Source organism: Podarcis melisellensis (assembly GCF_964234715.1).
Source record: "Podarcis melisellensis genome assembly, chromosome: Z".
Lineage (NCBI taxonomy): Eukaryota > Metazoa > Chordata > Lepidosauria > Squamata > Lacertidae > Podarcis > Podarcis melisellensis.
Genome location: NC_138547.1, coordinates 14,602,862 through 14,626,287, shown reverse-complemented (window position 1 = coordinate 14,626,287; position 23,426 = coordinate 14,602,862). Strand labels below are relative to the sequence as shown.

The 23,426-nt window shown below is 44.8% G+C and overlaps 1 protein-coding gene across 7 annotated transcripts in view; it reads right to left on the bottom strand.

Moving 5' to 3' along the window:
* TSC1 (TSC complex subunit 1) overlaps window positions 1–23,426 on the bottom strand; it is a 31,507-nt gene that overhangs the window by 5,266 nt on the left and 2,815 nt on the right. For 4 of the 7 annotated variants that reach the window (XM_081897145.1, XM_081897150.1, XM_081897147.1 and 1 more), the window contains exons 2-16: window positions 20,112–20,285; window positions 18,596–18,699; window positions 17,051–17,203; window positions 15,618–15,762; window positions 14,439–14,593; window positions 13,123–13,196; window positions 12,672–12,850; window positions 9,280–9,365; window positions 8,183–8,303; window positions 7,502–7,602; window positions 6,001–6,073; window positions 5,281–5,385; window positions 3,738–4,335; window positions 2,235–2,278; window positions 695–861 (exon numbers count right to left, since the gene is read on the bottom strand). In XM_081897145.1, coding sequence (XP_081753271.1) covers window positions 695–861; window positions 2,235–2,278; window positions 3,738–4,335; window positions 5,281–5,385; window positions 6,001–6,073; window positions 7,502–7,602; window positions 8,183–8,303; window positions 9,280–9,365; window positions 12,672–12,850; window positions 13,123–13,196; window positions 14,439–14,593; window positions 15,618–15,762; window positions 17,051–17,203; window positions 18,596–18,699; window positions 20,112–20,217 — 2,211 coding nt within the window. In that variant the 5' untranslated portion in view covers window positions 20,218–20,285. The remainder of the gene's footprint in view (window positions 1–694; window positions 862–2,234; window positions 2,279–3,737; window positions 4,336–5,280; window positions 5,386–6,000; window positions 6,074–7,501; window positions 7,603–8,182; window positions 8,304–9,279; window positions 9,366–12,671; window positions 12,851–13,122; window positions 13,197–14,438; window positions 14,594–15,617; window positions 15,763–17,050; window positions 17,204–18,595; window positions 18,700–20,111; window positions 20,286–23,426) is intronic. The other 3 variants (XM_081897146.1, XM_081897149.1, XM_081897151.1) reach the window with 2 other exon arrangements.

Below are 23,426 nucleotides of genomic sequence, written 5' to 3'. Positions count from 1 at the left end.
ATAAGGGCAAGTTTTGTCAAACGCAATGTGTAACTGTGTTTATACCATGCCTGCTGCATGTCAGTAGGTCTGTATTTTATTTCATAGAATCTATACGTTGTTTAAAAGCCTCAAAGCAGTTTGCAAGAAAAAAAGATGAAACAACAAAATCAAAGAATAGAATTAATAATTTAAGACTTTTCAAAAGTTAAAATAACTCAAAACTCGAAACAGATTAAAACTCATACCAATTTTCTAAATATATGGGTTAAACGTTTTAAGCACAGTCTCCAGCCATGCAGAAACACTCAAGGAAGCCACAAAGCAGAGTTGGTGAAAGGCACAGCCTGGAAATACAGTGGTACCTCAGGTTAAGTACTTAATTCATTCTAGAGGTCTGTACTTAACCTGAAACTGTTCTTAACCTGAAGCACCACTTTAGCTAATGGGGCCTCCCACTGCCGCCGTGCAATTTCTGTTCTCATCCTGAAGCAAAGTTCTTAACCCGAGCGTATGTAACCTGAAGTGTATGTAACCCGAGGTACCACTGTATGGGGCAATGTGTGAGAATTATGGGGGCCACATAAGAAAGTCTTGGAATCCTGCACTTCACTCCCAGACCCAAAGATGCCTTCTGTCCCCCTTCCCCAGTAGTAACACAGCAGGTGGAAAACTGCCTGCAGTGAAGGGGCTCCCTGTAGAAACCTTGACTCACCATGGCAGCATTGTGTTCCTCCAGAGCCGTCACCTTTATCACTTTGCGCAGGAGCCGCCTGTTTCGCAGCGCGTGCTGCTGCCTCTTGAAGCGCTCATACAACAGTTCGTTGTGCAGCAAGAGGAGCTGGATTCTGAGAACACTGAAATCATCTGGTGCAGGAGCACCTGAGGGGAAGGCAGAAAGAAGACGATGGAACGCAAAGATGCTGGCACCATTCAACCAGCAGGCCTAAGACACCTTGCAAACAGGACACACAACCAAGGCTGCATACACACAATATACGTGAGGCACATGGGCTTCCCCTGAAGAATCCTGGGAACTGCAGTTTACCCCTGGGTAGAGCTACAATTCCCAGCACCCTTAAACTAAAGTTCCTCCTCCTAAAGGATTAGGTCTGCAGCTCAGGAATAAGAACGTAAGAAAAGCCTGTTGGATCAGGCCAACGGCCCATCTGGGCCAGTATTCTGTACTCACAGTAGCCAGCTAGACACCTGTATGAAACCTGCAAGCAGAATTTGAGCGCAACTGCACTCTCTCCTCCTGTGGTTTCCAGGAGCCAGTGTGGTGTAGTGGTTAAGAGCAGTGGAATCATAATCTGGTGAACCGGGTTCGCTTCCCTGATTCTCCACAAGCAGCTGCTGGGTGACCTTGGGCTAGTCACACTTCTTTGAAGTCTCTCAGCCTCACTTACCTCACAGAGTGTTTGTTGTGGGGGAGGAAGGGAAAGGAGAATGTTAGCTGCTTTGAGACTCCTTAAGGGGAATGAAAGGCAGGGTATCAAGTCCAAACTCTTCTTCTTATTCAGAAACATTGATGCTTCTAACTGTGGGGGCAGAGCATAGCCATAAAAGCTAACTGCCATCAATAGTATTATCCTTGATGAATTGGTCTAATTCTCTTTTAAAGCCCTTTACGTTGGTGACCATCACTGCCTCTTGTGGAAGTGAGTTCCATGGTTTAACTGTGCTGTGTGAAGGAAAACTATTTGTTTTGCATCTGCTGACATTCAGCTTCAATGGATGTCCACAAGTTATAGAAAAACTACTCTCTATCCACTTTCTCCATGCTATGTATAACTTCTATCATGTTGCCTCTTACTCGCCTTTTCTCTAAGCTAAAATGTCCCAAATGCTGCAATGTTTCTTCATAGGGGAGACGACTGTCCAATCCAGTCTTAGAGATGGATGTCCAAGCATTGCCCATAGCATAAAGCACCTTCAACCAGGTTGGTGTGTGCTCTGCAGCCCTGTTTTGGAAAAGTATGATCTGGCCAGTTTTCGCATGTTCTGGTTAACATCTAGGTTAAATGCCACTGAACTCAGGTTCACGAAGTCTATGAAGAAACTGCAATGGATTACCAGATGCCAGAGAATAGAGGATACACCATTTACACTCTTGGAAGCTATCGAGCACCATCAAATGCAAGATGCCAGTGCAGTGAGGAAAGATGCACAGCAGCTTGATACAAAAGCTGAGCAAAGTTTTGCTCCAACACATGGATTAAAATACATGCCTCAAAAAAACAACAATCTCTTACCTCCAAAGTGAGTCCAGTCAGCTGATTTGCTTAACAAAGGTAATCTGAGGAACAAATAAGAATGGTGGGTTTTCTGGATTGCAGTAAAAATGTTGTGTTTTTTTTAAAGCAACAACAAACCCCAGGTGGTTTCAAGAATCACCCTACTGCTCTCTCTGTCCTAAGGTACAGGACTACGTGAGTGACCAATTACACCAATGTAGTGGTAAATTTGGGACGCAGGTGGCGCTGTGGTCTAAACCACTGAGCCCAGGGGCTTGCCGATTAGAAGGTCTGCGGTTCGAATCCCCGTGACAGGGTGAGCTCCCATTTCTCTGTTCCAGCTCCTGCCAACCTAGCAGTTCAAAAGCACACCAAAGAGTGCAAGTAGATTATTAATAGGTACCGCTCTGGCGGGAAGGTAAACAGCGTTTCCATGCACTGTTCTGGTGTCGGTATTCTATTGTGCCAGAAGCGGCTTAGTCATGCTGGCCACATGACCCGGAAAAACTGTCTGCGGAGCGGACCAATGCCAGCTCCCTCGGCCTGTAAAGCGAGATGAGCGCCGCAACCCCAGAGTCGTTCAAAACTGGACTTAAGTGTCAGCGGTCCCTTTACCTTTCGTGGGAAATGTAGCGATTAGCAAGCCATAATTAAAAAAAAATAAATCAAAAAAATCAGAGCAAGTTCTTAAAGTGGAGCATCCAGGTTATATGCACTGTTTTGCCAAGCTCTACATAATGTGATTAAGATTTTGAATTGTTTGACAAAGGGGGGGGGGAGCTGTGCTGAAGGAGACCAGAGGATGAGAGGAAGGTCACACTGCTATTTCCAAGCTTTCCACAGTGCCATCCCATTTTTCCAAGAGCCACATGCCAATGGTGGGGCCAGAGGCAAAACTGGGTAGGGCAACAAATGAACCTCAGTGGTGGCTCCCCATTTATGGAGCAGTCACACCCCGGGAAGTATGCCTAGCACCATAGCACTATTTTATTTTAGGTGACAAGGCAAAAACATTCTTATTCAAATAGGCCTTTGGATCTTAGCTTTTTGCTCATATTTTAGTGAGGTTCATTTGGATTTTTTTTATATGTTACTTGCATATTTCAGGGTTTTGTTTGTTTGTTCTTTTGTAAGTCGCTTAGCATTTCTTTTTTCCTGAAAAAAGGTAACTAGAGGAAAGAGATTGTTGTATGTAGAAACTAGCCTACTGTATACATAACACACACACACACACACCTTTTCTACAGCAGGCTAGTTTCTACATACTACACTCTCTACCCTCTGTTCAGACAATCAAGAGGAACCATCTACATTCTGGTCATGCAAAAACACTCAAGGAGGGCAGTGGCCCAGGGAGCATTCGGGGGCGGGGAGAGAACCAGAGTGCCCTGGAGAGTTTCATTTGGCCCCAAGGTCTCAGAATTACAGGGAACAGACGAGTAACTTGAAACAGTGATTCAGTCCTGTTCTTGTCACCACACTAGCTCCAGCCTTAAGAATACAAGCTCTGCCGTCACTTACTGGTCAAGCCGTTTGCTGTGGGCATCTGCTCCATGCTGTATGAGCCGATCCAGCATTTCCAAGGGGGATGGGGAGGAAGAGTTCACATTGTCGTGACCTGCGTTGACATTCCTGAGAAGCTCTTCTGTCTTCTTGCTTACAAAATGGTAGGCGGTCTTTGGCAAAGCCACTTCGAAGAGGTGCTCGTAATCAGGGGGCTGCTCATCCCCAAACCCCATCCACTTGCGTGCAGGAATCTTGCAAGGGCTAGGGGCAACAATGTTTGACTCCAGAGACACCTGGCTTTGCTGGTGACCAGAAGGATGATTCTCGGAGTATCGGCCGGGTAGGTCAATAGGCGTGAAGGTTTGCTTAGGCATATCCAGTGACCTTTTGAGCCCAGATTGGGCCACACCTGGTGTCGATGCTGCAAGGGGTGACAATGCCAGGGGCTTGGAGTCCAGGTTATGCCCCTGTGAACTTGAGGCAGCCAGCTGGGATTTCTTTGAGCTGGGGAGACCCTCATTCAGGCGGTAGAAAGGGGAGTCAAAACCTCCCCGAGGCACCACAGGTTCCGCGTCTGCTGTGGTGATCTCTGAGATCTCTCTTGATATGGCATCTAAGGACAGAGAAAAGCAAAGTGTGGATGTATCAGACATGCTGCCCTATATTTGCTCATCAGTGGCAGGAAATCCACCCACCTTAGCTGCTGTTGCAAAAGGTGGAGCACTGAAAATAATTTAACCTTCTGGTGTTATCACTCCTTGAGGAATCACTTTGTTATTAGGGTCTGAGACCTGCCAGGGCAGATTCTATGCCAAGACAATACATACTCCAAATAAAGAAAACACTTGGCATTCTGTAACTATGTACGTTATTCCAGTATTTCTTTTTTTAAAAAAAAGTTTTTTCAGGACAAAATGCCACATTTGGTATTTTGCAGAATTTATTTTGGGTTTGCTTGGCATGTGGCAGTGAAGCTATAGCCCCTTGGCAGTCCTGTGCAGGCAGCCCAATAGCTTTCTGAGATTTCAGCAGGCATTGCCCTACATACTTTCAACAGTCTCTTTGCAGCCATGACGGATAGAAACTTGACAGCGGAAGCTGCTTTAAACCAAATCTGCCCACTGGCTCATCTAGTTCAGTATTGTCCAAACTGAGCAGCAGCAGCAGGCTTTCCAGGGTTTCAGACAGCAAACCTTTCCGAAGCCCTACCTGGAGACGTTGGTGGATTGAAGCAGGGACCTTCTGCATGCAAAGCAGATGCTCTACTACTTGTTTTCAAAAGAGAGATTTCTTCAAGCAGCTGAAGCTGGTGCCTAACATTAAGTTCTGCATTCCCCAGGGAAACCATGACACGTGCACACACATACTGCCCTGCCCATGCCTAAACTGCTAGTCTATAAAAAGACTGTTTTCATTCGGCTCCTACCCAAAACTGGACAGAGGCATACAATTCCCTCTGGAGCCACACAAGGTGAGATCCCAACAAGCAGACTCATGAGCACAGAGTCTACCCTCTTGGCCATGATGTTCTTGAACTCCCCACCCCCCACCCCATTACCTTCCTCTCGGTCCTTCTCACCGCTGTCTTGAGAAGAGGCCTCCAGGTCACCCAAGATGCCAGGAAGGTCACTTAAAGTTACCAAACTTTTACTGCTGTGAGAATCTTTTATGGGAGGGGGGAGAGGGAGAGAGAGAGAGAGAAAACAAAATATTTTAACTTGTTTGCTATGGCAAAAATTGTTGCAATGCAAGTTCAAACCACACCAAAAGGCCTCTTCTCCAAACTATCACAAAATTTGGCTGTACCCACACACATTCTGGAAGAACTTCCACACTTAGACTGCCATCTAATGAACTAGCAGGGACATGATGTGCAAATGACACTCCCAATTTGTAAGAGATGATAGAGGATAAAGATTTAGGACAGGGGTCAGCAACCTTTTTCAGCCATGGGCCAGTCCACTGTCCCTCAGACCATGTGGTGGGCCGGACTATATATTTTTTTTGGGGGGTTAACGAATTCCTATGCCCCACAAATAACCCAGAGATGCATTTTAAATAAAAACACACATTCTACTCATGTAAAAACACCAGGAAGGCCCCACAAATAACCCAGAGATGCATTTTAAATAAAAGGAAACATTCTACTCATGTAAAATCACGCTGATTCCCGGACCGTCCGGGGGCCGGATTGAGAAGGCGATTTGGCCGCATCTGGCCCCCTGGCCTTAGGTTGCTGACCTCTGATTTAGGAGGTAGGAATTCAGGTGAAGCTTACCAACAGCTTGAGAACTTTGGGTGATGTTTGGCTGTCGGGACAACGAAGACCTTGCGGGATTGGTTCTGCCCTCCTAGAAGAGAGCAAGAATTCCATGCAAGAGACACATCTCCATCACAATGCTTCACATGTTCCCCAAAACCAAACAGAAAAGGAACACCCCCAACACACACACCCCAATTAAAACCAGGACCACCAAGAGTGTGTGCAAGGGAAAATATAATACATGTTTTCTGGAGGAGCTTCCCTCATATACCCAAGTCACTGCTCCGGGTGTGCCTCCTCCAAGGGCAGGTAATTCAGCCTCTGCATAGGAATGAACTGACAAAATGACTGCCCCCCACAAGCCAAGACTGATGGGAAAGAAGGAGACTCAGCAGCAAGTATGTGGTGTAGAGTGCCCAACGAAGACCCGGGAGACCAGTGTTCGAATCCCTACTCAGCGATGAAACCCACTGGGTGATCACAGGCCCATCACCGCCTCTCAGTATAACCACCTCACAGTGTTGTTGTGGAGAAGAACCATGTACATTACCATGAGCTTCTTGAAGAAAAGATGGGCTGTTAATATAGGCGTCCACCCACTTATGTCTTTACTTTCTGGGCCCTGGTGCGCACAAGCAAAATTGTGTAAAGTGGGGTTCACACTCTAAAAAGCCTCGAAATAACTACTTTCCCCTGCTCTCCAGATCTCTTTCCTGCTCTTTCTCCAATCCAGACCAAAATATCTAGAGCTGAAGCTCTGAGGCTGGCTGGAGGCTGGAGGATGTGTGGGAAAGCGGTAGTGGCTGCTGCTGTGCTACCCCGTGTGTCAGCTGTTAGGTGGGGAGGCTGATCAGCCTAAACAAAGCCCCACTGGGCCTCCAGTCTCTTCCTCCACCCTCACTGTATCTCCTTTTTTGGCTCCAGGGAGGGACTCTCCAGCTCTCTCCCACTTCCTGGTATGATTCTATCTATTAATTTCCTGGTGCCATGCATATGCAAGGGCACACGTTAGTAGAACATGTATGTGGGGAGGCAGGGAATGCCTGTAAGTCTTGCAAAGAAACAGCAAGTAGCCTCCTACCTAAAGTAGAGTTCTTTGGACAGGGCTATGCAGACTTCAGACTGGTCAGAGCTAGTAGTGTCCCCCCCCCTTTAACAACTAGATTTCTAAGTTCTATGAAACAAAACCAGGTGCAAGGAACATACGGTTTAAAATTAAACAAGAGGATGCCTCTTGAGTAGTGGAATTAGTTTTTTTCAGAACCAACACTGTACGCAAAGTCCTTTCATCCAAAAGTACACTCCATGGTTAGTCCTTAAAGCTTTGTTCATTTCAGCACCATAATGTAGGGTGGGGGAAATCATGTTATGGTTGCTTCTGATGAACTGGGAATCAGAATCACTTTGAAAGTCTCATAAAAGACAGCCATAATCAATTACTTTTTAAATCTGCTACATAAGCCAAGTTCAAAAGTGGAATCCCCATTTTGCCAAGCGTTATCAATTTTGACGGTACCTTTTTGGGAGGTGCAGTGGAAACTGAAACATGAGCAACTTCTTCTGAACTGCATGAGGGAGGTGGGGAGATGGCAGTTTCTGGGCGGGCACCTTTCTCGACTGTTTAAAAGAAATACAGGGGAAAAAATATTCCTTTACAAATGTTAATGCATGACCCTTTTTTTAAAGCAAGGGTTGGGGAGAGCACTTTTCAGCTTCCCAAGGACTATGCTCCCTCATGGGCAAACATTCCAGGTGTCGTGTCCCAGTGGTCGGCAGGACCAGAGGCCAAATGTAGGTAGAGCAAAGTTAACTCTTTACCTTTGTAGCACAGGTTATGTACCAGCCATACAGAATTTAAGAGGTTTCTATACACCCACATCTCTCTCTCTTCCCACCAAACACACTCACCTCTATCCATCCTCCAGTCAGGCAACCAAGGGTATATTCTGGCCAACCAAAAGTACTCAAAGAGGGCACAGAGCAAGGCTGCTGGGGCACACCTAGGAAAAGGCCGAAGGGCCAAACAGAGAGGCCAAAAGGGCCACTTTGGGCCCCCACGTATGAGAGTTTAGAGTTTAGAGGCTTCAGAGGCTTGTGCAATAATGTCACAGGCCAATGGTTTGGCACTTAACTAGTTTTTGTTGCTGACAAACCTGCCAGGGTGCTGAAAAGAAAACCCCAATATGGCTGGCCCTACCTGGTATGTTAAAGGTCCTGTTGAGAGTCTGGGCTGTGGTATAAGGTGTCTCCAAAACAATTCCAGGGGAGTGGGGGGGAGTGGTCATGCCACAAGCAACGGCAGGGCTCCAGAAGGTCACCTGGAAAAAGAGTGGCAGGGTTTTTCCCAGTATACCCAATAGAAAGGAGGGAAAATCAGACCTCCTGCATCCACTTTCAGTGCCATCACCACTTTAAACTTCCATCTCTGTTCCAGTCTTCACCAACCTGGTGTACCCTCCAGATGCTTTGGGCTCCCAACTCCCATTGACAAGGCTGGGGGGCTGATGGGAGCGTGTCATCAACTAGGGCAGCAAGGCAAGAGCATTTTAATCCGACACTGGCTGCCTGTATGGTTTTGCGCCCAATTTAAGGCATTAGTATCAATTTTTTGTTAGTCAGTCTTGGTATCAAATTAAATAAAGCCCTGCATGGCTATAGACTCAAGTCTCTGCAGAAGCACCTTCTACAAGGCCAGCCAACTCAATCATTAACTTTGACTGGTGTGTGTGTCTGCTGATTGACGCTGCTAGGATTTGTGATTCAAGGTTGCATAACAGGGCCTTCTCTGTGGTGGCACCCAAGCTTTGGAACTCCCAACAGAGGAAGCTGCCATACACTGAAGTCAGACCATGCAGTCAATCTAGCTCAGTACTATGAAGACTGACTGACAGTGACTCTCTCAGGGGAATCAGACACGTCTTTCTCAGCCCTATCTGGAGATGCTGGGGATTGAACCTGGGACCGTCTGCAAGGCAAAGCCGGTGTTCCAACACTGAGCTGGGGCCTTTCCTCATAGCTCCCTTCTAGAGCAGTGTTTGTTCTCCTCACTTTTTACACTGAGACACAGTTTGAGGATGCTCTTATTTTCCCAGGGCTTTACAGATTTGAGATTTTAATTGGCTTAATGCTCTACCACTGCAAGTGATCAGTATTTATGGCTTATGCATTCTTTCATTTGATGTATTTTGTTCTATTATCTTTTATTATACATTTTCCTGAGATCTTTCTGGAGAACAATTCATAACTGTAACCAGTAAAAGAAAAATGTAACAGTCACAACACAAGCAGGGTTACCTGCTCAGTTGCCAGAAACGAGGACTGAAACTTCGAGATCTGAGGTAGCTGTCCTGACATTCGCGACAGCCGAGAAGTTGGTGTTCCTGTATTTTTTATTAAAGAAGATGGAGAAATAAAGGGTAAAAGGGAATTATTTATCCCAAAGTTAATAAAACTGTATAAAAATTATTTCCTATCCAGCAGGATTCCCCCTCCCAAAATTTGTAGTGTGTGTTTGTGTGTGTGTGTGTGTCTATATGTGTGTGTGTCTAAATACACACACACACACACACACACACACACAAAAACTTGGAATGCTATAAAAATGAGGCATTAGGAACATAGGAAGATGCTGCATCATCATCATCATCATCATCATCATCTATTTATACCCCACCCATCTGACTGGGTTTCCCCAGCCACTCTTGGTGGCTTCCAACAAAATATTAAAATACAATATTTTATTAAACATTAAAAGCTTCCCTAAACAGGGCTGCCTTCAGATGTCTTCTAAAAGTCTGGTAGTTGTTGTTCTCTTTGACATCAGGTGGGAGGGCGTTCCGCAGGGCGGGTGCCACTACCGAGAAGGCCCTCTGCCTGGTTCCCTGTAACTTGGCTTCTTGCAGTGAGGGAACCGTCAGAAGGCCCTCGGCGCTGGACCTCAGTGTCCGGGCAGAACAATGGGGGTGGAGACACTCCTTCAAGTATACTGGACCAAGGCCGTTTAGGGCTTTAAGGGTCAGCACCAACACTTTGAATTGTGCTCAGAAACGTACTGGGAGCCAGTGTAGGTCCTTCAAGACTGGTGTTATATGGTCTCGGCAGCTGCTCCCAGTCACCAGTCTAGCTGCTGCATTCTGGATTAGTTGTAGTTTCCAGGTCACCTCCAAAGGAAGCCCACACAGAGCGCATTGCAGTAGTCCAAGCGAGTAATAACTAGAGCATGCACCACTCTGGCCATACAGTCTGCGGGCGGGAAGGGTCTCAGCCTGCGTACCAGATGGAGCTGATAAATAGCTGCCCTGGACACAGAATTGACCTGCGCCTCCATGGACAATTGTGAGTCGAGAATAACTCCCAGGCTGTGCACCTAGTCCTTCAGGGGCAGAGTTACCCCATCCAGGACCAGGGAGTCCTCCACACCTGCCCGCCTCCTGTCCCCCCAAAACAGTACTTCTGTCTTGTCAGGATTCAACCTCAATCTGTTAGCCGCCATCCATCCTCCAACCGCCTCCAGACACTCAGAAAGGACCTTCACCGCCTTCATTGGTTCTGATTTAAAAGAGAGGTAGAGCTGGGTATCATCCGCATATTGATGAAAACCCAGCCCAAACCCCCTGATTATCTCTCCCAGCGGCTTCATGTAGATGTTGAAAAGCATGGGGGAGAGGACAGAACCCTGGGGCACCCCACAAGTGAGAGCCCAGGGGTCTGAACACTCATCCCCCACCACCACTTTCTGAACACAGCCCAGGAGGAAGGAGCGGAACCACTGTATAACAGTGCCCCCAGCTCCCAGCCCTCTAGATGGTCCAGAAGGATGTTATGGTCGATGATGTCAAAAGCCACTGCGAGATCCAGCAGAACTAGGAAACAGCTCTCACCTTTGTCCTTAGCCCGCCAGAGATCATCAACCAGTGCGGCCAAGGCAGTTTCAGTCCCATGATGAGGCCTGAATCCCGACTGGAAGGGATCCAAATGGTCCGCTTCTTCCAGGCATGTCTGGAGTTGTTCAGCAACCACTCGCTCAACCACCATGCCCAAGAATGGAAGATTTGAGACTGGGCGATAGTTGGCCATATTGGCCGCTTCTAAAGATGTGTTTTTAAGAAGCAGTTTGATAGCAGGTCTGGGAAGGCTCCCTCACAGAGAGAAGAATTCACCACCCCGCAAAGCCCATCGCCCAGCCCTTCCCGGCTAGCTTTTATAAGCCAGGATGGGCAAGGATCAAGGAGACAGGTGGTTGGTTTCACGCATCCAAGCAGCCTGTCCACATCCTCAGAGGTAACAGATTGGAACTGATCCCACGCAACATGACTAGACAGGACTCTAGTACTCTCCCACCCCGGCCCTGCTCCCACGGTGGAGTCTACCTCTTCCCAAATCTGAGTGACTTTATCTGCAAAAACACCGTGCAAAATCATTGCAGGAGATCATGTGGCCCGTACTGGGCCCCGATGTAGCAGGTGGTTTCGCTAAATTGTGAACCACCTGAAAGAGTCTCCTGCTGCTGTTTTCCGCAGATGCAATAGAGGCAGTGAAGAAAGTCTTCTTCGCCATCACTATTGCCACTTGGTAGGCTCGATATTGAGCTCTAACCCATATCCGATCAGCTTCAGAATGAGTTATCCGCCACCAGCACTCTAGCCGTCTCAGCGATTGTTTCATTGCCCTCAGATCCGTGGAAAACCACAGAGCTGTCCAGGCTCCATGCAATCGGAGAGGGCGCTTCGGAGCCAAACAGTCAAAAGCCCTGGTTATCTCCACATTCCAGCGGGCCACCAGGAAATCAGCTGAAAGGCCATCAACATAGGATAAAACATCCCCTGAACTGCATACACAGTTCATTGTTTTATCTAGCTCAGTATTGTCTACACAGACTAACAGAAGCACTCAAAGACTTCGGAAAATGGACATTGCCAGCCCTACCTGGAGATGTCAGGGATTGAACCTGGGACGTTCTGCATGCAAAGCAGATGTTCTATTAACGAGCAACAGCCCTTTCCAGGCATATAGGAAGCTGTGTTATACCAAGTCAGATTCTTGGTCAATCTCATTTCGTACTATATACTCTGATTGGCAGTAGCCTTTTTCATTGGATGGAGAACATGGGGATGGGCTTTCTTGAACCAGCTGGAAATGGAAATTTACAGCACAGCATGAAGTTCTGAAAGGGGCTCAGCAAAAGAGAGCTGACCCCTGCTTTAAAGCAGTATAAGCAACTCAAGTGGGGCACAGGGAAGACAGTGGCATGTCAGAACATGAGACACATAGATACAGAATTCAGAGCAGTCTTGAGCAAGCTATGGTTGCCCACTGCAACCATTACTCTGGCTTGCAATAAACCATGGTTTGCAAAAACCAGGATTCAACCACAGGCATGGTGTCTGCTTCCATCCCTCCACTTGCTGCCTCATACATGAGTTCACTTACCATGTACACCAACACTAGCCAGGTTCCAGTTTAGATAATTTTAGCAAAACCAGTTTATGACAGGATCTGGTTAACATCAGGGCATGTGTCACAGGAAACCATGGTTAAGGCAAAAAAAGAAGCCCCAGAGAATGGCATTCTGAGGAGAGAACTAGTAAACTTGGTTTGCTAGAATGAGCAATACATCTGCTCCTAGCAGGTGCTTCAAGGATGGCGCCTGCTGTTTATAGACATTCTGAAGAGCTGGGGGACCTTACCAAAGTTTCTCTGCAAAGCAACAGAAGAATTGGAAACAAAATCAGAGGAGTGATGCTGAACGTAAGAGCTCATCTGCTGGGAAGGTGAATAGTAGTCATCTTCACAGGAAGCTTCGGCTGGGTCCAGGGAGATACGGGCACATTCTATCAAAACATCATGGGTTTCTAGCCTCTTCCACCTGTTTTAGGTCCAAGCACCACCAGTCAATTTCCACCCCGTCACATAATTTATGATACAATCTCTATTTACAGGAAATATTTATCAAAAACATTTAAAAGATTTTTGAAAGCCAACCCTAGGGTGACATGGGTGTCACTATGGTCTAACCTAGGGAAGGTTTTAGAAAGGGTTCATTGCAGAATGTCATGAACATAGTATTTTTATTTCAGAAGGGACGAGCTAAATGTTCAATCACAGCCTCTCTTTCAAAAGGGATGGGAATGTACATACCTCCGAGGGTCCAGTTCGTGATCCTTGGATCCAGTCACTAGCTCCGGGTGGATGCGCACATGTGCCATCATTGGCTGGAAGAAACGGAGAGAGAAAATGGGTATTTTATCTAGGTATATCATAAAAAGAGCTCTGTTGTATCAGACCACCAAAGGCCCATCTAGACTAGCATCCTGTTCTCATACTGGTCAGCCAGATGCCCATGATGGGAAGCGTACAAGCATGACCCAAGCCCAACACATCTCTCCCCACTGGTGATTCCCAGCAGCTGGTATTCAGAAGCATACTTCCTTCTTACTGTGGAGCCTGAAGATATCCACCAGGGTCAGTAGCCAGTTACAGTCTGATTGTCTTTGAATATGCCTAAAACGCTTGTCAAGCCATCTAAGTTAGCCATCACTGCCTACTGTGGAAGCAAATCCTGTTGCTGTGTGTTGTGTTGAATACTTTCTTTTTTCTATCACCAGAGGTCTAGATGACCATCTGACTGTTACAACACAATTCTGTTATTTCCGGGTAGCCGTAAACAAACGTGATGAACAGAGGACTTGGGGGGGGCATGCAGGGGACGCTGTGGCTTGCCGATCTTGGGCTTGCCAATCTTAAGGTTGGCAGTTCGAGTCCGCACAATGGGGTGAACTCCCAGTGTTCTGTCTCAGCCCCTGCCAACCTCACAGTTTGAAAGCGTACCAGTGCAAGTCCATAAATAGGTACGCTGCAGCGGGAAGGTAAAAGCCATTTCCATGCGCTTTGGCTTCTGTCGTGGTGTCCTGTTGCACCAGAAGCAGTTTAGTCATACTGGGCATGACTCAGAAAGCTGTCTGCAGACAAGCGCCGGCTCCCTTGGCTTGAAAGTGGAGATGAGCACTGCACCCCATAGGCAAATTCAACTGGACTTAGCCGCCCTGGGGTCCCTTTGTCTTTAAGAACATTAATCAATCTATCTCAGCGCTGTCCACCATGGCTGGCAGCAGATCTCTAGGGTTTCAGGCAGGGATTCTCTCCCACCTCCATCTGGAGATGTCAATGGGGATCAAACCCAAGACCTGTATGCAAATATATGGCCGTTCCCTATACACACCTGATTGCAGGTATTAATTTTCAGTTCCAACTGATTGCTGCACTTCCAATTTCTCTTTAGAAGCCCACTTCCTCAGATGCAGGTTCAACTAGTTAGTCATTTGGGTACAGTGAATGGCCATTACAAGCATAAATAAATACCAGCAATCATGCAATTCCAAAAAAGAAACTTGGGTCAGGTCTTTCTGACTTACAGGTACACACAAACAAGACGTGCTTTAAAGAAAAAGATTTACCTTGACTATCTCTTCAAAGGTCTCCAAGTTTTCTTTCATACTGTAGTGGGAGCGCAGAAAGGAGACAAAATTGCAAGGGTACATTCCGTAAAGGCGGTGAAAGAGAGCATACACACTGGCATGGAGGTGGACCAGGTAGATCTCAGCCGTGTGTCCTAGGGAGGGAAAGATGTAAAACAGATTATAATAAGTCCTATTATTGAGGTCTCTGGACATGTGCCCTCCCCCTAAAAATACTGCTGTGCTGTAAATATTATCATAGTAAGTGCCACAATTCCATAGGTGCACAAAGGTAGCGGGGAGAGTAATTTTGAACAGAACTGGCTGTGAGTTCAGCACCTTAGGAAAATATGCCTTCATTTTTAGAAAACTGTGTGCAAGTCTGATTTAAACTCCATGGCTCATTCTGGGACAATCTGTTAAAATGGAGATTAGATGACAATCTTCACAACAATTTAAAATGCAAACATTAAAAGTAACCTACAATCACAAAAATGTGGTGTGTCCTGAAAATTTACATCTCGGGTGTCAGAGGTCAGACTGCAAGTGTGTCTTCAATGTAGCCGACTTAAAACCCAGACGATGAAAGATCAAAATGAAGCCCCAGTAATCTGGCTGCTGCATTTTGCACTGATAGAAGTTTCCAGTCAATTTCAAGGGCTGCTTCTTGTAAAGCACAATGTCAGGCTGAGAAACAATGACTGTGACACAATGTTACTCAATGAGCTTTCAAGGCAAGAGTCAGGATTTAAACCCTGGTCTCCCAGGTCCAACACTCTGAAAACATAATGCCATAATTTCAGGGGGTTGTATATCCATGGCCAGAATTGTAGTCTGAATTTAGGACCTTCAGCAAGGCTGGGAGAATTAGTGAACTGCCTTATTCTGAGCCAGGCCTTTGGTTTATTTAGCTCTGTATGGGCTACATTGAAAGCTATTCGGTTTGGGTTACTTTGATGTGGGTGGACTAAAACTCCCGCCATCCTTGACCATCATGCTAAGCTGGCTGTGAATTCTGAGAGTTATAGTTCACTCACATGTGGGGACCCAAGGTTCAACAACACTGGTCTATGCTGACTGGCAGAGGCTCTTCTGCATGCAAAGCAGATGCCCTACCACTGAGCTACAGACGTTCCCAAGGATAAGCTTGTTCACAGCAGACCTTTTCTAGCATCTCACCTGGATTCTTCAAGTTCCAGGAAGCAAGGCGACCAAAGATGCCAAAGTAGTCATGCAGGTACTGCTTCCCAGAGTGGGGAATCATTGGCAGCATCGTTATTAACACTAGCACACCTGTAATGAGGACCACTACATCCGCGTCACTCTGCAAAGGATGGGGGGGGGGAGAGTTATCCAGAGTTTTATGATTTCCTGACAGATGCATCACAAGTATTAGGAAAGCCCTCTGCTCCGTTGCCTTCGTTTCTGTGGGTTCAAGTTAGGATATCAATAGCTCTTTCAACGCTCCTTAGCAGAGACTGCATTTGTACAATTCTTACAACGTGGTAGATGGGTTTCCAGAAATGCAGTACTTCGCCACCACTAGTGTCACATGCTTTTATGCTCCTACCGATGAAGGAAACCCAACATTTTACATATAAAGCAGCATGTCAGGTAGAAGGGTTTAGGTCCCTCTGCACAACACCTAGTTTTCTACTTGTATGATTCCACCATATTTAAAGCAATCTTTATTTCTCACAAACTCCCTTTTTTAAAAAAGGATTATTTAATTTCCCTACTCTCCTTTTTTACATAAACAGGGTTCAACAAAAGTAACAGAATATGAGTTAAGTGCCAAATTTAAAATGTGAAACAATGTTTGAGAGGCTTGGCCAAAGCTACACTGGATGGGGGGGGGGGGAGCCAACAGCGAAGACCCTATTTGGGACAATAGTTGTAAAAACACACCGAGTTGGATCAAATATTAGTCCTACTCAGAGCAGACCCATTAAAAACAGTAACAGGTTACTAGCTTGGGTCTGTTAATTTCAACTTTTCTACTCTGAGTAGGACACAGCCCAGTGAAAACAAAAAAAAAACCTCAAACCCAGCTGTGAAGAAAGAGGTGTTATTTATTTTCACCATGTTTTGAGATTCTCTCTCTTATAATGGAGACTTTACCACTCTGATTTTACTGATCCATTTCAGAATTAAAGCCTACATCCCTTGAAAAGAGAAAATTCTGATATGAATGAGGGGAACTGATCCAACTTGCATGAACAGGAACAGGCTTTGACTCATTATCTGTCCTTGCACTATGGCAGGAGCATGATCGAAGAGAAATCAGTAAGCGATAAAGGTGTTATGTGAATGTGCCCTACCTGATGAATAGTTCTAGGTTGGGCGCCATTCACAAAGGTTTGCATTGCAGCCACAGTGTGCAGTGACCACTGTCCAAAAGGGTTTTGTTTCTGTATCTCAGGCTGGCACCCTCCAAATGTTGTTTGACTACAACTCCCATCAGCCCCAGCTAGCACAGCCAATAGTCAGGGATGATGCAAGTTTTAGCACTGAACATCTGGAGGAAACCAAGTTGTGAGAGGTCACTGTAAGTCATCACATTCCACAGAAACATATAATAAACAAGAATTGCAACTACACAGCATCCGTACCTTAAGACACTTAAGCAACGTAACCAGGACAGACGCCTGAGAAAGCTTATGTTTCCAAGATGGCTGACATCTTATCACATGCCCAAGGAGTGAGAGAGCGGAGAGACGGGTACTTGACCTGTTCATACATTCATTGATTTTGTCCAGAAGGTGCTAAGAGAAATAAAAAAGAGAGAACTTGTGATAAAAGCAAATGGAGAATTTACCTGGAGGGAAGCCGAAATATATAACTGAACCTGCTCTCATTCTCTTTCACAGGCCTCTCAAAGCACTCCTAAATAACAACATGGGCCTTGGTTCACCTGTTAGATCACTGTACCCCATGAATATGCTCACTTGACCACTTCCATCTGCAAAACTGGCTATCACATAACATTCTGAAAGCAGAATATGTGTTTTTACCTGTTTTTAGCTTATCACTGATTTCAATTATTATTTGAATGTTTTTACTGTTAATTTGCTTTATTCCTTTTTATAGCAACTTTTTTACCATCATATTGTATATAAACTGAATGAAATAAATATCTAATTGTTTACATCCCACCTTTAACTATAAAATAAACTCAAAGTGGCTTGCAATATAAAAATCTCTCCTTCCAAGAACCAATGCAACTAATGAATGCCAACAGGATTATAGTAAAAAGGAGGGCACTGAAAAGCATAAGATTAGCATGTTCAGAAGGAACCCCAAAGTTTGCAGAACAATCACTCAATCTTTGGGGGAGACATTAAGGAGGTTAAAAAAGGCAACAACTCCAAAACAGTCCAATATTGACTCAATGGCCGCTGAATGCTGGGAATATTGGTTTAGGGACATGGTTGGCTGGCATTCAGAAACATTCTGAAAATAATACAAACAAGTGCAAATGTAAAACATATACACCCCACAGCAGTTTCATTTAACTAGTGGTTGTGGTTCAAGAACAGTACCACAATTAAAGACCCACAACTGGCTCAATTTACAAGGTTGCTTCATTCATACATGATCAAGACTGGACCATGGAAGAAGCTGCTCAGAGGCACCTGCAGTCACATGGGAAGTGATTGGCAGTGATGGACACCAGCTTCAATGGCTTTTTAAAACTGCTTTGATGTATCTCCCCCTCCCCCCCACACAATCAAGCAGTTTTAAATAAATAAAAAGTTGATCAGACAAAATCATGGAGGATAAAGCTATCAATGGCTACTAGCCATGGTAGCTATGTTCCACCTCTGCTGTCACAGGCTGCATCTCCTAAATACCAGTTGCTGAGAATCACAAGTGAGAAAATAGCTGCTGCACGCAGGTTCCACTTGCAGGCTTTCCATAATGGGCATCTGATTGGCCACTGCGAGAACAGGATGCTGGACTAGATGGGCCACTGGCTTCATTCAGCCGCTCATCTTTTGGTCTAAGTGGGCCCCAGTCTTGTTGCTTTTTAAAGCAGCTCAGCAATTCTTCAGCTTAATTTACACATGGCAGACTTTTCAAACATCCCTTCTTCCATTTAGTGTTTTCTCAATTTCTGGAGAAACATTTCTTATGACAACATACGTGTGCATTACCTTGTCGTGCGGCTCTTGTAGAGTGCACAGGGCGTGCAAGACTTGCTCTGAACTTGTTTCCAAGTAGGAATCCACCAAGGTATTTACATGCACTGGCCCGCGGTCTGATGTGGTTATTGGCCACCAAAAGAAAACACAATTACAGATCAGTGCATTCACATACACAAAAAAGATGTATTGGTTAGAAATGATTTGAAGAAACTTATATAGGAGGTTACAGAATAAATCCACTGAGTACTATGCAATTTAACATTTATCCTGTGGGGATTATAGGATTTATTTTATTTTTAATATTTTATTGAAAGTTTTCAGTAAGGAAGTAAAGTGAAAGAAAAGAAAGGGGGGGACTGAAACTGAAATACAATACAATATATGGGTGTATAAATAATACAATTATTTCACCAAATGTAAAATTATTAACAAATTATATTTTTCATAAATAGATTCAAAATATCAATTTATTTATCCATACACAATCTGTCTAAAAGCAATCCATTTGAATGCTGCAAGCATTGTCATGACTTCTATCCATTGGTTGAGGGGGGGCCATGGTATTATCTTTCCAGTGAATAAGTATCAGTCTTTCGGCAGAAGGGCACAGAAAGTCTATCTACACCAGGGGTTTTCAACCTGCTCCCTACTGCCCACTAGTGGGCATTTCAGGATTCTAGGTGGGCAGTAGGGGGTTCTACAGCACAAGCTGAACCCTCCTTCCATCGAGCACTGATGGGTGGTAAGGAAATTTTACCATCAAGAAAGATGCATTAGTGGGCGATAGGTATAAAAAGGTTGACTACCCCTTATCTACACTGATCCATACCCCATATAGTTGCTATATAATTTAAAATATTATCACCTAACAAGTTTACATTTTTCAGTGGGGATTGTAAGATTTAATTGAAGACTGAGTGGCCAGCAACATGAGACACCTCTGCTAAAACATCTGTTGGCTGCCTCTATGATTCTGAGCCAGGCTCAAGGCTCTTGTGATGCTATACAAAGCCCTGAAAAACTTGGGTCCATGATATCTTAACTTCCCTGAGCATTTCTATCCCAGTCTTCACTGAGATTATATGGAGAACTGTTAGTGCCCACCCCACGCCCGCCATCAGAGAGGTGCCATTAGCCTCAACTACAAGTACAGCTTTTGGTGCAGCCAATCCCATGCTGTGGAACACTCTTCCAGCAGAGATGCAGCATGCACCCTCGCTTTTGACTCTCCAGGTGTCTCTTGCAGACTTCATGGCAGCAGGCCTATGCAGTTTAAATCTCAAGAAGCCAGTTGTTTCAATGATTGTTCTGTACTGATTGCAATGGCTTACATTTTTATACTGCTGTATGCTGCCCTGATGTTTTCTAAGAGGGTGGTATATTATTACTACTACAACAATTTAAAATAGCAGTATTCAGTGGCCACCTTAGGTTGAGCAGCAGTTGTGGGCCAGCTGCTTCAGAATAAAATGTGAGGAACTTCAGAAATTCTGTGGACATCGCTGGAGACGTGACTGATACTTACCTGAGTTTAGGATTTCTCTAAGCTCAGTCTTTACACCTTCCAGGACAGGCAGATGTGGGGAATCCAGTACGGCCAGAAGATGGCTGATATTTCCATGCTGAGCCATTCTTCTTCACACAAAGTGCTTCTGTGCATGCCACACTGGCTGTGTTGACTCTCACTGCTTCTGTCTTACTGAGGCAAGAGAAATAAATAAAACCCCTGCTTTTGAAATGGGTTCTTTTTTGTCTTCAGCTCAATACTGACTTCTTTACACCTCAACCCCCAATGCTTTCAATGTATATGCATGCTCAGAAAACGAAAACTACTACTATCTGAAATAAACTTACAGTATTCTGGTGTACACCAGCAGCAAATTTTGTTATTATTATTAACTGTCCTTCAAGACTTTAAATGAGTTAAATATATGCCTAAATCCCTCTCAGCAAAATCAATGGGGTTCAAAAAATACTCGTTTTATTTTATTTATACAGGGGTTGTTCCCAGTATAACTGGAGTACACTGTTCTCACCAATTAACAGTTAGCTTCCAGCAGATTATATAGTCAGCTCGAGGGTGATTATCCTGATTTTACAAAGGGCATTATTATTATTTTGCAGAAGGCAAACTGAGTTTGATACATCACAGACTGGCTAAAACAATACAGTGGTACCTCATGTTACATAAACTTCAGGTTACATACGCTTCAGGTTACAGACTTCGCTAACCCAGAAATAGTACTTCAGGTTAAGAACTTTGCTTCAGGATGAGAACAGAAATTGTGCTCCGGCAGCCCGGCGGCAGCAGGACGCCCCATTAGCTAAATTGGTGCTTCAGGTTAAGAACAGTTTCAGGTTAAGAACGGACCTCCGGAACCAATTAAGTACTTAACCCTAGATACCACTGTACAGGAATCTGTATGTGAGGCCTGATATTTGAACCCAGGCCTGTCTTGAGATTCAAAAAGTAAAACTGTCCCACTACCACTAACAAAGCATTTTAAACAGACTTTCTGGACATTTCCTATTTTTGCCTTTCAAAATGTGATTGAAATCCTCGCAGCCTACAGGATTCTATTTTCGTGAACACACCGATTTCTAGCAAACAGCAAAAGGGGGGGCAGGTTTTTAGCTTTTCTTTTAATGCTAAGAACTGGGCTGTATGCCTCAAGCCAAGTCATACTGGCTGGTGCCAAGTCAACTGGACTCCTGCCACTGTTGTCTTCATCTCCAGTGTCATCACCTCCTTTTCACTGCTATTTTGATATTCTACTAGCAATAGTACACAACATCTTGCACAGAGCTTTAATTTCAGGACAGACCCAGCGTCAATAATTCTTTGACAAAAGAGCTGTTGCTGCAGAACCAAACCGCCATTTCCCAGAGTCTTGGAACCGTCAGGGAAAACAGAAAAGGAAGTTATGTGAGATTTGTTTAGATTGTGACAGCTGACAGGCAATGCTGCCATTTTGCAAGCAGAAGCCAAACCCAAGCACAAAAACTCAAAACCATCCTTAAGGCATTTGGCAACTGCCATCCAACATCAAATACAGCTTTTATATATATGGGTTAGTAAAGAGCACTCAACACCAAAGAAGAACTAATGCTGACTCTCTTTCCACTGCTAGAAAATCTGACTTTTTTCATTAAGACCAGTGGATAGGAAAAATAAAGATAAAGGATGATGAGTAAATCTGTTGAGCACTCCTACATTCAACAATTTGCCCCAACTAAAACCACAAACTGTATTTTGAGACTTGAACAGATCAAATACTTCAGTTATCTAGGGCTCACATTCCATCATACAGAATCTTGGAAGCACCACTGACAAACCTCCCTTCAAAAGGCGGAGATCACAAAGCTAGCCATACTCAGATTTTTTTTCACAAAGGACGGCAAATATGTTCCAGCAGCCTTAAGGGTTTTCAATGCAAAATCTGTTTCCCAACTCCTGTATGCTGCAAATGTCTGGCATAATGGGGACCTGCCTAAGCTAGATGACTTTCAGGCAAAATTTCTACGATCTCTGCTGCAGGTACCCAACTGCGTCCCCAACTCCATACTACTGTTAGAAGCTGGTGAATGCCCGATTTCAACTAAAGCGTAGTGGGCTGCCCTAAAACATTGGCTCAGGATCTCAGTGTTTGATCTAGGGAAGGGTTTGTACCAACACCTGACCAATGAGGAGTCTGTCAGCAAATGGCAGAAAACCATGGCTAGAAAAGCCACCTCTATTGGTCTGTCACCCCCCACAACTTTATTACCTGGGTTATGCAGGCGCCCAAAAGACGTTAAATCAAAGATTATGGGATAATACACACAGTGACTTGCGATCTCGATCAAAAGCAATCCGTAGTCCGCTGGCAGTAGGAGTACAATATGGGAATGTCTTTAAGTTAACACCTTACATTAAAAACCTGGCAGTACCAAATTATCGAAGCTTATTCACCAAAGCCAGACTGAACGTCTTTCCTTCTGCAGTGTTGGATGGCAGGTGGAGAGGAGCCCCCTACCAGGACAGACTTTGCTCGGGTGCTCAAGACATCGATTCTATAAAACATATTTTGCTGTGCAAAATATGAGCAAGCCAGGGCTGAACTGATATTAGCCTTGCTGGTACCTTTCCCGGGAAAATCAGAGGCTCACTATGTCAGGTTCCTATTGGAAGACCGGACAAACGCTAGAACATTAGCAGTGGCAAAGTTTTCATCAGTGGTTGCAAGAACCAATGTTCCCTATCTTTAAGTCTGAACAAAATGCTTGTTTAACCTGGAGGTAGGCTGTCTGAATTGTGCATTGCTTTGTAACGATTTGTTGGGTCTCTGGACTGTAATAAAGATTGATTGATTTTGAGACTTTCCAGAGGGCCACTGCTCCTGCCCTAGAATAGTAAGTTATACACAGGTGCCACATCCTTAAAGCACTAAGATACCACCTGCAACAATCATGGATTCTTCTGTAGAATCATGGGAGCTGTAGTTTGGCAAGGGTGCTGAGAGTTGCTAGGCGACACCTATATTGCTCACACAGCTAAAAAATCCAGAGTTCTTTAAAAATCAATCCTTCTTCCTAGTGAACTCTGGGAATTGTAGCTCTGTGAGGGGATTACAGTGTCTCTTAACCCTCAAAGTCTATGACAAACTAGAGTTCCCATGATTTCTGGGAGGAAGCCATGACCAGGGAACAATTGTAGGAATGAAGATGTCATTTCAAGCCATGTTTGGTGATCAAAAGAGCCATACCTAACTGTAAGACTTAAATCTAAAACTTCTTCTATCGTGGCTCAAAAAAGTAATGTCTGCACACTTGCACACAAAAGCTCATACCAATAACAAAC